Source organism: Rhinoraja longicauda, chromosome 27 (assembly GCF_053455715.1).
Source record: "Rhinoraja longicauda isolate Sanriku21f chromosome 27, sRhiLon1.1, whole genome shotgun sequence".
In the NCBI taxonomy this organism is placed as follows: Eukaryota; Metazoa; Chordata; class Chondrichthyes; order Rajiformes; family Arhynchobatidae; genus Rhinoraja; species Rhinoraja longicauda.
This window is the reverse complement of record NC_135979.1, coordinates 25,937,266-25,950,841: the sequence shown is the minus strand read 5'-3', so window position 1 is coordinate 25,950,841 and position 13,576 is coordinate 25,937,266. Positions and strand designations below refer to the sequence as shown.

At 42.2% G+C, this 13,576-nt stretch overlaps 1 protein-coding gene across 2 annotated transcripts in view; it reads left to right on the top strand.

The window, feature by feature from the left end:
* The window catches only part of stk40 (serine/threonine kinase 40), an 83,238-nt gene that overhangs the window by 65,254 nt on the left and 4,408 nt on the right, over positions 1 to 13,576 (top strand). For both annotated transcript variants that reach the window (XM_078423062.1, XM_078423063.1), the window contains exons 9-10: positions 3,089 to 3,208; positions 8,775 to 8,859. In XM_078423062.1, coding sequence (XP_078279188.1) covers positions 3,089 to 3,208; positions 8,775 to 8,859 — 205 coding nt within the window. The remainder of the gene's footprint in view (positions 1 to 3,088; positions 3,209 to 8,774; positions 8,860 to 13,576) is intronic.

Genomic DNA, 13,576 nt, shown 5'->3' with positions numbered 1-13,576 from the left:
CAACAAAAGACTACTCTCGTGGGTCTGATGCAACAGGCAATGTGGCTCAGGGCAGGCGAGCAGAGCACTGGAGTAAGGCCTGTTTCCTTCAAAAACAGGAAAAGGAGTTTTTGGGTAAGGATCAAAGTTAAAGCATGTGAAACTGGGAGTTGTTTACGCAAGTGGACCAAGAGTTGGTCAACAGGTTAATTAAAACTAGGAATAAATAAGTCTTTCCCAGATTGGCAGCCTGTGACAATGGGATATCATAAGCATAAGAAAATAACTGCAGATGCTGGTACAAATCGAAGGTATTTATTCACAAAATGCTGGAGTAACTCAGCAGGTCGGGCAGCATCTCGGGAGAGAAGGAATGGGTGACGTTTCGGGTCGAGACCCTTCTTCAGACTGATGTCAGGGGGGCGGGACAAAGGAAGGATATAGGTGGAGACAGGAAGATAGAGGGAGATCTGGGAAGGAGGAAGGGAAGAGAGGGACAGAGGAACTATCTAAAGTTGGAGAAGTCGATGTTCATACCACTGGGCTGCAAGCTGCCCAGGCGAAATATGAGGTGCTGCTCCTCCAATTTCTGGTGGGCCTCACTATGGCACTGGAGGAGGCCCATGACAGAAAGGTCAGACTGGGAATAGGAGGGGGAGTTGAAGTGCTCGGCCACCGGGAGATCAGTTTGGTCAATGCGGACCGAGCGCAGGTGTTGAGCGAAGCGATCACCGAGCCTGCGCTTGGTTTCGCCATGTAAATAAGTTGACATCTAGAGCAGCGGATGCAATAGATGAGGTTGGAGGAGGTGCAGGTGAACCTTTGTCTCACCTGGAAAGACTGTTTGGGTCCTTGGATGGAGTTGAGGGGGGAGGTAAAGGGACAGGTGTTGCATCTCGTGTGGTTGCAGGGGAAAGTGCCCGGGGATGGGGTGGTTTGGGTAGGAAGGGACGAGTGGACCAGGGAGTAACGGAGGGAACGGTCTCTGCGGAACGCAGAGAGGGGAGGGGATGGGAAGATATGGCCAGTGGTGGGGTCCCGTTGTAGGTGACGGAAATGTTGGCGGATGATTTGTTGGATCCGCTGGCTGGTGGGGTGGAAGGTGAGAACGAGGGGGATTCTGTCCTTGTTGCGAGTGGGGGGAGGGGGAGCAAGAGCGGAGCTGCGGGATGTAGAAGAGACCCTAGTGAGAGCCTCATCTATAATGGAAGAGGGGAAGCCCCGTTTCCTGAAGAATGAGGATATCATAAGGATCGGTACTGTGATCTCAAATTATTCATAATTTGGCTGATGGGCTCAAATGTAATAATACTTCCAAATTTGCTGATGGCACCAAACTGAGTGGCGTTGATAGTGGTGTTGAGACTGTGAAGGACAAAAAGCAGAACTGAGTGAATGGACAAATGGAGTACCGTGTGGATAAATAGGATATTATCCACCAGTCGAAATACCGAGTAATTTTAAAATGTTAATAAATTGGAGAATGTTGATGTTCAAAGAGGTCTGGATGTTCCTGTAATAAATCACTGAAAGTTTGCAGGCAGGTGCCACAGGCATGCAATGCATGGGCTTTATTGCAAGAGGATTTAAGTACAACAGTAAAGATATTGCACTATTGTCATATGGAACCTTACTGAGATCATAGCTGGAATATCGCGCACAGTCTGAGTGGTTTCTTCCAGTAAATCTTGTATTAACTATAGAGGGAGTGCAACAAAAGCTAACCGGACTAGTTTCGGGGATGGGAGATGGATGATACAAGGAGAAATATGCTAAACTCCATTTTGTAGAGTAGAAGCAAGGAACTGCAGATGCTGGTTTTCCATACGACAATGCAGGAGGAACTCACATAGATATGGAGAACATAGATAAGCTGACCCTTCCTCAGACACAAAACGTCATCTATCCATGTTCCCCAGAGATGTTTCCTGGCCTGCTGAGGTGCTCCAGCCCTTTGTGGCCTTTTTTGCAAGAGTTTAGAAGAGTGAGAGGTGATCTTCTTGAAACCTACAAAGTTCTTGCACATCTTGACAATAAGTGGGTGGAGGATGTATCCTTAGTCTTGGGGTTTTGGGCTAGTGATTAAGGGATTTCCCATTTAGAACTGAGATGAGGATAAAAGTCTTCACTGAGAGGGTGGTGAATCTTTGGATTCTGTATCTGGAGAGCTGTGATGGTCCTTATCTGTGTTCACCTATTACCTGCCATGCTTTGTCCTGTCCCTTGTCTCTTCCAGCTATTTTGCTCCCCCCCCCCCCCCCCCCCCATATGCCTGAAAAAGAGTCCCCACCTAAAATGTCACCAATCCATATTCAGTTGAGTATAGGAAAGAAAACTGCAGATGCTGGTAAAATCGAAGGTAGACACAAAATGCTGGAGTAACTCAGCGGGTCAGGCAGCATCTCTGGAGAGAAGGAATGGGTGACGTTTTGGGTCGAGACCCTTCTTCAGTTGAGTATGTTAGTTGCACTCCATCAATGGTTTAAACAAGTGTTTGATGCTGTGGTACATTTAACAGAATTTCAAAGTTGACCAAGTTATGAGTGAGAATTCAAAGGCTGATGATTTGCCATTGCACTAACCTTTTGTTTCAGTTTGTTTACATGATATTTGCTATTTGTTTTAGCCGCCCAAACTTTCGGGGGGGGGGGGGTGGTTGTGTGGGTCAATCCTAGTCCATTATATGATTAAAATTATCACCTTCTTGGTGGGAAATGTATGCCCTTTTGTTGATCATTCATTTGCTTCCCTTTCAGCCCTGTTCATATTGTAAATATTGCTTTGCAAAGAATAACATTTTTCGTTGGAGAATTAGTTTCCATTAACAATATAACATTGATCTCTCCAGTGTTTGTTTTTGAGTGTTGCTGCTGCTCAGATCTGTAGGATTAGTTTTATTTGGGGAGGTGGCATTACTCACTGGTTTCGTTGCTTGTCTTATGCCGAAGGTATTGGGTGTGCTGCTAAATGACTCATGGTTTACATAGCTTTGTGTCAAATAGATTCAAGATTTTTATTGTGCTGCAGGCATAATGTTGTGGGTTCAGTGCATTTTTGTAAAGGTGCCATTCAGCAATATTAATTATTTTATATCTTCCCTCTCTGTCAGAGACTGCCGTGTATCAGAAAACACAGTTTGTTTGATTCAGAAGTTGTTACTTCTGGATCCACAGCAAAGGCTGACAGCAACTGAAGTGTTGGATTCATTGAGCTCCATCATAGCTACATGGTAAGTCTGACGTGCAGTAAAGTATAGCTTCATACTTTCCTACCCCCCTCAAGTCCTATCAATAGAGCTTCAGAGTTCCTGTTCCTTCCATCACCATCACATACTTTAATCTTTGGACCAAAGTTCCTCTTGCCTATCTTGCTGCCACCATGACTGACACTGCTTTCACATGGTCTGCACGAGATGTGTCATCTTGGTGAGAAAAGAACATTTCCTGTTTTCCTCTACCCTTATAAAAAGCCATACAGTGCCCTCCATAATTGTTTGGGACCAAGACCCATCATTTATTTATTTGCCTCGGTACTCCACAATTTGAGATTTGTAACAGAAAAAAAATCACATGTGGTTAAAGCGCACATTGTCTGATTTTAATAAAGGCCATTTTTATATATTTTGGTTTCACCATGTAGAAATTACAGCAGTGTTTATACATAGTCCCCCCATTTCTGGGCACCATAATGTTTGGGATACATGGCTTCACAGGCTTTTGTAATTGTTCTGGGGTGTTTAAATGCCTCCTTAATGCAGGTATAAGAGAGCTCTCAGCACCTAGTCTTTCCTCCAGTCTTTCCATCACCTTTGGAAACGTTTATTGCTGTTTATCAACATGAGGACCAAAGTTGTGCCAATGAAAGTCAAAGAAGCCATTATGAGACTGAGAAACAAGAATAAAATTGTTAGAGACATCAGCCAAACCTTAGGCTTACCAAAATCAACTGTTTGGAACATCATTAAGAAGAAAGAAGGCACTGGTGATCTTTCTAATCGCAAAGGGACAGGCAGGCCAAGGAAGACTTTTACAGCTGATGACAGAAGAACTCTCTCTATAATTTTTTTTAAAAAACAAACCTGTCCGACAGATCAGAAACACTCTTCAGGAGTAAGGTGTGCATTTGTCAGAAGACAGAGGCTACACTGCAAGATGCAAAAATAGGATAGCCAGGTCAGCCGCAAAAATAGGATGGCCAGGTTACAGTTTGCCAAGAAGTACTTAAAAGAGCAACCACAGTTCTGGAAAAAGGTCTTGTGGACAGATGAGATGAAGATTAACTTATATCAGAGTGATGGCAAGAGCAAAGTATGGAGGAGAGAAGGAACTGCCCAAAATCCAAAGCATACCACCTCATCTATGAAACACAGTGGTGGGGGTGTTATGGCATGGGCATATATGGCTGCTGAAGGTACTAGCTCACTTCATTGATGATACAACTGCTGATGGTAGTCGCATAATGAATTCTGAAGTGTATAGACACATCCTATCTGCTCAATTTCAAAGAAATGCCTCAAAACTCATTGGCCGGCAGTGCATTCTACAGCGAGACAATGATCCCAAGCATACTGCTAAAGCAACAAGGTAGTTTTTCAAAGCTAAAAAATGGTCGATTCTTGAATGGCCAAGTCAATCACCCGATCTGAACCTGATCTGAAAGAGCATGGTTCTTTCTGATCTGAAAGAGCATGTCTTTTATATGCTGAAGAGAAAACTGAAGGGGACTAGCCCCCAAAACAAGCATAAGTCAAAGATGGCTGCAATACAGGCCTGGCAGAGCATCACCAGAGAAGACACCCAGCAACTGGTGATGTCCATAAATCGCAGACTTCAAACAGTCATTGCATGCAAAGGATATGCTACAAAATACTGAACATGACTACTTTCATTTACATGACATTGCTGTGTCCCAAACATTATGGTGCCCTGAAATGGGGGGACTATGCATAAACGCTACTGTAATTTCTACATGGTGAAACCAAAATGTGTAAAAATGGCTTTGATTAAAATCTGACAATGTGCACTTTAACCACGTGATTTTTTCCTATTACAAATCTCAAATTGTGGAGTGCAGAGGCAAATATATAATTGATGTCTAACGACATTGATGGATGTCATTAGACAGTGGGAATGAAGTTACCCTTAACAGGCTGGAAGGTGAATACTGGTAGGGTCTTAGCTATTCTGTGTCAATTCTGGGTGGTTGAAAAGTCAGATTCTCACATTTGCTAATGATAAAAAAACTAGGTGGGATGTGATTGCAGAGGAAGATGTGAGATGACTTCTAAGTCATACAGACAAACTGAGTGGGTGACAGCATTGCAAAATGAATATAATGTAGAAAAATAAGAGATCATCCACATTGTTCGAACTCCTTCCATCGGGCAGACGATACAAGGCCTTCTATGCCCGCACCTCCAGACTCAGGAACAGCTTCATCCCCAGGGCCATAGCTGCTATGAACCGGTCCTGCTGAGCCGGATGGCCACAACGCATAGATCAACTTGCACTTTACCCTGTCCAAAACTGTTACAACTGTTCGTTTCGTTGGGTTGCTGCTGTCTAAATTACCTAAATTAGTGCATCGTATGGGAGGCGCATTCCCAATCTCGTTGTACCCCTGGGTACAATGACAATAAAGATATATTGTATTGTATTGTATTGTATTACAGAAGAAGAGTATTTGGTAAATGGCAACAACGTGGGTAATGTTGGTATTCAAAAGGATGCAGGTGTGCTTCTAGGCAAGTTACTGAAGTCAACATGCAGCTGAAGCAAGCGACGGAGGGGAAAAATAGTATGTTAGTCTTTATTCAAGCGTATTTGCTTGCAGGTGTGAGAGAGTTTTGCTATTGTGTAGGGCCTACTAGGATCACACCTGGGTTATTGTCTGAAGAAGGGTTCCAACCCAAAATGTCTGCCCATTCCCTTCGTAGATGCTGCCTGGCCTGCTGACTTACTTTGTGTCTATCAAGGGTTAAGCTGTGCAGGATGGAGATGTGGGAAACATTTCTTCCCTCCCTTCCATTAATTCTAATAAAGGCAAGTATGCTGTCATAACGGCCTATCTGCTTGTGCCACTACCTGAAAACATTGTAACATCCCCAGTTCTCCACGCTGCCTAGTACCTTGCATTCACACCCAAGCCTTGTTTTCCCTCCCTAGATTAATTACCTGACCATTTTAGCACAACATCTGATTACTTCATTGGTGTCTTCTTGTGGCCTAGAACATTCTTTCTCACAAACAACTGCACTGTTGATTGCAATATTATTGGTAAACCCTGGTTATAAGACCCAAGTCATTAATCTATAACCTGAAAAGCAAGTGTCCTTGTATTGAATCTTGAAGGCCTTCACAGCACTGGAGTCCCCTTTCCTAAAACTGCCAAAGCCTGATAGCCACTGCTTCCACTGAACTTCCTCTGGCCTCTCGTGGGCTTTAAACCTTTGCTTAAGGTGGACCTGATGAAATATCTTGCCAAAATCCAATTATGCAGTCTGATTATTCTCCATGTTAATCTCTGGTTTAGAAAAACAGCCATCAATCAAACTTGATCTCATCTTAGCAAATTAATGCTGACAAGCCTTAATGTCCTCACTACATTGTCATTTCTGTGCCTTGATCAACAATAATTTGTTCATTAATTTTGGGCGGGCTGCCCCACAGCAACATGGACTATTTCCTTTTTTTTTAATAAACAGTACTACACATTAGTTGTGTTCCCTCAGCATTATGCACGACATTGAAGACTGGGAAAATGATCAGATTGTGAGTTATTTCCTCATACATGCCTGTTCTCCACTTTTAAAAATGCTAGACATGTGCTTATTGCATTCTTCCTCAATATCGATGTTGATATCATCCACTATTTTTGATAGGTTGGAAACTGGTTTGCCCACTCTTCAGTTACCTGTGGTACAAACTGATTTAATTGAAAGGTACAGCGTGGAAACAGGCCCTGCATCCCACTGAGTCCAGGCCATCCATTGATCGCCAATTCACACAAATTCTGATAGCCCGCTTTCGCATCCGCTCCCTACACACAAGGGGCAATTTACAGAGGCCAGTTAACCAACAAACCCGCACGTCTTTTGGATGTGGGAGCAAACTGGAGCACCCGAAGGAAAGGAGGTCACAGAGAGAACAAGCAAACTCCACGCAGAGCACCCAATGTCAAGCTCGGACCCGCCACTTTAGCGCTGAGAGACAGCGGCTCGACTGTTTAAAACAAAGTTCTTGCATGCTTTCAAGCATTCTACTCCTTCTGTCCCTGGTTACTTCCATACTTAAATATTCTAATGAACACTTTTTCAAGAATCTTCTTGTAACCATGGCGAGTTGGATTTTGCTTATTTACAAGCAGGAATAATGCATGCAGATTTAGATAGAAGATGACATCGTCTGAGCTGAACAACACTTTGCCATTTCAATTCCAGCTCTTCCCCTTCACAAAATATTGATTGCTTAGTTGCTTTTCTTCCTTCAAAGGGATCTTGTTGCCATGGGAATCTATTTATTGCACATGATTCACAGTCTTCGTGATGACTCAATGAGAGGAAAATGTTCTGCCCTCCCTCTTGCCCCAGGCCATATCATTTTAAAATCCTGGAAATCTACTACAGCTGCTGTAACTCCAACATTAAAAAAAACAGAACATGCTGGAAACACTTAACAGGAGAGGCTGTATCTGTGGAAGAAGAAATAGAGTTCATGTTTTGGGTCAAAGACCCTTCATCGGAATATGGAAAGAAAGAAAATAAGTTTCTGGAGGACAGGGGAGGAATTGGTAAAAACAAAAGGTGTTTCTCGGATTGGGATTGACATTGTGATCCTGTTGGAGTTTAATGCAGATAAGTGCGAGGTGTTACATTTTGGAAAGTTAAACCAGTGCAGGACCTTCACAGTGAATGATGGGGCCCTAGGGAGCAGAGGGATCTACATTGTTCCCTAAAAGTGGCTTCACAGGCCAAGAAGGCTTTCAGCAGTCAGGGTGTTGGGTACGTTGGGATGTTCTCCTACATTGTATAATATGTAGGTAAGGCAGCATTTGGAGTATTGTGTTCAGTTTTTGTCACCTTGCTTTAGGAAGGACATCATTAAGCTGGAAAGAGTGCAAAGATGATTTACAAGCATGTTGCCAGGACTCGAGCCTGAGTTACACGGATAGGTCGGACAAGCTAGACTTAATTCCTTGGAGCGCAGGAGGCTGAGGGATGATATTTTAGAGGTGTATAAAATCATGAATGGAATAGATGGGATGAGTGGCCAGTCTTTTATCCAGAGCAGGGGAATCAAGAACCAGAGGATATAGATTCACGGTGATGGTAGTGGGGGTTACCTGGGTGGGTGGGACTTGCATAGATAGAGCATCTTGGTCGGCATGGACACGTTGGGCCGAAGGGCCTGTTTCTGTGCTAAAGGACTGATTCTAAATCACCTTGTTAGTAAATTAATGAGTACAGGATAGAAAGCAACCTTTTAAAAGCTGTGAATTGCGGGTCAAGGGCTGTAGGAAATGTCCAACAATGACCAACATGTCCGTGGAGAGAAAAACTAAGTTGTTTTACAAATGGGCACAGCAGCAGAGCCGGATAGTTCTGATGCAGACTGAGAAAAGGTAAATTAAGTCCTTTTTTTTCTGGTGAGGGCCGTGGCTTGCATTGAGATTCAAGATGCAATTGTCTCCTAATACATGCCACGATATCAGCTAAATAACAGTCTTGTATTGTTTAAGAATACTTTTGTAAAGTATGTGTTTTTGTTTTGACAAAATACCTCCCGATTTTTTTGCAGGCAGTCTCTTTCATCGCTGAGTGGTCCTTTGCAGGTGGTGCCAGATATTGATGACCAAGTCAACAATCCAGAAATCTTACAAGAGGTATGAAAGCTTGAAGTCCAATGATCCTGTGCTGCTGATACATTTATCAATGCGATTAAAATCCAGATTGAATAAATGCAATAATTTTGGTGTGTAGGGTTTAATTCCATAGCAGGGAGTTGTCTGGTTTGGGTTGGTACTGTTGTGTAAACATATAGCGACCTCATCTTTGCAACTCAGCGACGTAATGATATTGTTCCAGAGCACCCACCCCATATTTGTGCAAGAGTCCAAGTGTTTTATTTGGGTTTGTTAACCAAATGAACCATGTAAGCTTAATGAAGCAACAGTGGGGGGGAAAGTGACTCATTTGCTCTCAAACTCATCACTCTTTTGCCTTTCACTAATTATTCTGATGTTTCAACTATTAATTTGACATTGCATGCCTGGCTTCAGTTACAATGAATCATCCAAGCTTCCAGGCACTGGGAATTAGCCAGAATGTGCACCAGAATTATTGTGTAGCCAGTCTGTCTTGCAGTATCTCTTAGGCAATCAGCTTTGACTGTGGAGTTGATGTCACTTCACATAAGATGGCTGCTGACTTTTTAGTTTTTTTGTCCCCTGGAAGCACTTTTTTCTTGGATAATCTGTTCAAAGTACTATTGCCCTAGGCTTTGACTACCAACCCCAGGGTGTGAATAACCATATTGTAATCAAACCAGTGCTAATGTTATCTCAAAATCATGCACACACACTTTTTAACAAGCACCCATGAGTGGGAGTGTTTTCCTTCCATGTTGTTACATAGTCAAGCTAATGATGGCGCCTCAATTCAACAGAGACCAAAAAGAACATCTGGTTTGTTTGATCCCTTTGGCCATATCTTGCCCGGTTCCTGATGTCCTTGACTATTATTCTGTAAACATTTAGTCATTCAAGAAACTCGGAAGTCTAAGATATATCACATGGGCTACCATCATTACATTGATCCTGTGTTATTCTCCATATATCCTTATCAACTCCTCCCAACTCAAACCCTGTTTCTACCCCTTCATGTGCACACCAATGGCAACTTACAGTGGCCAGTTTATTTAATCCGTGTGTCTTTGGGATGTGGGAGGAAAGGCATTTGACAAAGAACGTGCAGGTTGTGCCCGAGGTGTGGATTGAACCCGGGTCTCTGGTGCTGTGAGGCACCACCTCTACAGTGCCAACCGTTTAGTTGAATGGAATGAAGAACATTAAGAGTGATCGATATATCTCTTTGTGTGTTCAGTTAGATTAAGTACATTCTGTACCTCATTTTCTCATCTGTACCTTTGTCCAAATAAAATTCTAATCTCAATCTTGAATTGGTGTTGGGTAATCCACATCAATTTAGAATTTCCAACCGTGTGTGGAGACACACTTGCAACTTCACTCTCAAGTTACCTAGTTCTAATTACAAGATTTTATACCCCATTATTCTGGAAAATGCTCTCACCAGAGAAAATTGTTTATCTGTATTTATCCTGATTATATCAGATTGCAGTGCATTGGGATCAATGTGGCAGAAATATTGTTTTGGCAGTGGCAAGGCAGTAAAATGGAGCAGAGGTACAGAACAGTTGAATCTAAATTAGTTGCACAAAGAAGGGTTGTAGAGGTCACTCCCATTCTAATGTCATTCACTCCCTTCAACTCAACTTATCTTGCATGACACACAAGAATACTTTTTGATTCGTTCTGACTTGGAGGACCAAGCCAATTAATTTCATATCCCTCTCATTTCTTTGTATCCTTGTGACTTCCTCTTTCATACATATTCATCTGCAACCCATCAATTATTTTCCCTATTAACTGAAGCTAAGAATAATTTATCTAGGTTAATTAATTGGCTTAAGTTAATTATACAAGTAATCTAATTAATAAAATAACTTAGATCAAATTACCCACCTAATTGCTTAATTGGAGAACCCAGAGAAAACATACACAGTCAGGAAAAGCATGCAAGTAACAATTTAATTGTTCCATTTTGGTACCTATGGCAATAAACACTCGTAACTCTTTACCACCTCCATACAGTCAGCATTCATGTCCCCTACAGTTTTGAAGCAGCAGCACTAACCACTGTGCCAAATTGCTACCTACTTGAGTAGTTTGTACCTGCTCTCAACAAGAAGCACCAGCATTATTCGGTGAATTTTTTTGCCCTTCCATGACCAATACATTTCAGTGAATCAGTTGCTAAAATTGAGTTTGGGGCTCCAGATGGTATTTGTTCTTGACAAATTGAATTTACCTTTTGACCTTGCATTTTCAAACCTCTTGAAGTCACGACTGAGGTGACATGACTCTTGACCTAGTGACATCTGCGAGCACATCTGGAATTCAGTTTCTTCACGCATTTAGTGCATATTGTGTAATGCTGGGGCCCCACACAGATCGTATGAGTTTTTAATGGGGAAGAGGATAGATTTATTATTATTGAATTGATGTTTATATTTCAATGGTATTTGAACTCGTGTTATGCATTTATGCTTGACGAATGGCATAACAGTCATTTGTAGGAGTTATTGTGTGATGGAAGTGTCAGAGTTGGTTGTTCAGTGTTGAACTGTTATTGAAATTGCCATTTTAGTTGTTAACCACAGAAAATTTATGAAACTAGACTCCAGGCAACAGTCGTGATCTTGATTTGCTGTCAGTGGCTATCCTTAGAATAAACAGCAAGATTAGATCATATGGGATCCATGGTGGGCTAGCCTCGCCTAGGAGGCTGAGTGGAGTAGTGGATGGTTGTTTTTTTAGATTGGAGGCCTGTGACCTGTTGTGTGCCACATAAATCAGTCCTGTGTCCACTGTTCTTCCTTATATATATTATTGATTTGGATGAGAATAGTTGTGACGGTCAGTATGCTTGTGGATGACACCAAAAATTGTTGGTACAGTGGATAGTGAGGAAGGTTATTTAAGATTATAACAGAATCGAGAGCAACTGAGAAAGTGAGCCATTTGAAATTTAACACTGACAAATGTAGTGTTGCATATTTGTAAATGAATGCAGGGCTAGACTTGCAGAGCAATGGCAAGATCCTGGGGACTCTCATAGAATAGATACATAGCAGCACTTCACGTTTTCCACAGGGGTCGCATTCTTGAAAAGCAGCGTGTAATTCAAAACACGAAATGCGACTACGGTGCCAGGTGGAAATGTAAGTGCATTACTCCAAAAATACAAGCGTGTAAATCAAGCTTTGGTATTGAATGAATACGTGCTTTATTTATAAAAACACATTAATCAACACATAAAATGTAAGGTGCCTGTACGTAGTTCCCTGAAAGTGATGATGAAGGTAGACATGGTGGTGAAGGCATTTTATCGGTTTGTGTTCATCAGTCAGGATATTGTATGCAAGAATTGGAACGTCAGGTTTCAACTGTTCAAGATGTTGTGAGAACACACTTGGGTGTATTGTGTGCCGTTTTATGGCCATCAAAGGTTTGGCAAGGATAAGCTGAAATGGGAGCAGAAAAAAAATTCCCGAGAATGCGACCAGGACTGAGGGCTCCAGTTGTAACGAGAGACTGGATCGGCTGGAATTTTTTTCCCTGTTGCTTGGGCAACAAAGTAGATGAAATCATGAGGAGTATAAATTAGGGGAATGGTCAGTTTTTCCCCAGGGCACAGGAGTCAAAAGCAAGAGATTGTAGATTTTTTCAGGTTACTATTTGGGCAAACTAGGGTTGTGTAACAGTCGAGTAGAGGAGTTGGGAGGTAAATGTTACAATTGTGCAAGACATTGGTGAGGCCACATTTAGAGTATTGTGTTCAGTTTTGGTTACCCTGTTATAGGAAAAATAGTGTTAAGATGGAAAGGGTGCAGAGAAGATTTTCAAGGATGTTGCCAGGACTCGAGGGCCTGAGTCCTCGAGTAAGGAGAGGTTGAGCAGGCTAGGACTTTATTTCTTGAAGCACAGGAGGCTGAAGAGTGATCATCGAGGAGTGTAAGATCATGAGAGGAATAGATAGGGTAAATGCACAGTCTCTTTTACCCAGAGTAAGGGAATCGAGAACCAGAGGACATAGGTTTAAGATGAGGTGGGAAAGACTTATTAGGAACCTTGGGGGTAATGTTTTTACACAAGGGGTGGTAAAATATGGAACAAGCTGCCAGAGTAGGAAGTTGAGGCAGGTTTTATCAGAACATTTAAAAAAACATTTGGACAGTTACATGGAATAGGATAGGTTTAGAGGGATATGGGCCAAATGCAGGCAGATGGGACTGGTATAGATGGAGCATACTGGTCTGTGTGGGCAGGTTGGGCTGAAGGACCTGTTTCCACACTGCATGACACAGACTCTACTCCATCCATACCTACCTCAATTGTACTTGCTAGGGATAATTGCGTCATGGAAATAGAGATGGGGTTCTTACAAGCCTGAAATCGCTATGAGAACAAAATTCACCAAACATCTTTTTTTGCTAGGCAGCTGGCCTTGTGACAAATCCTGTGACTTAATGACTGACTCTTACTACGAAGAGCTGTGGTTGTGGTCAAAATTGTATTCTGAAGTGCCCTCTGGAGGAAGGTTATTTCAGTTGCATGTTTTTATAGTGCCTATTTAAACAAGTGTGCAGCAGCCTATTCAGAGTGTTTAATTCCAAATCGGAGGGGGGGGGTCCTGAATGTGTCCTAAGTTGTATTTTGATGTGATGACCTGTTTTTTGCAGCAATATAAAGTAACCATCTCATTTTGTAAAGCTGATAATATTTACACCTTCACCCTATT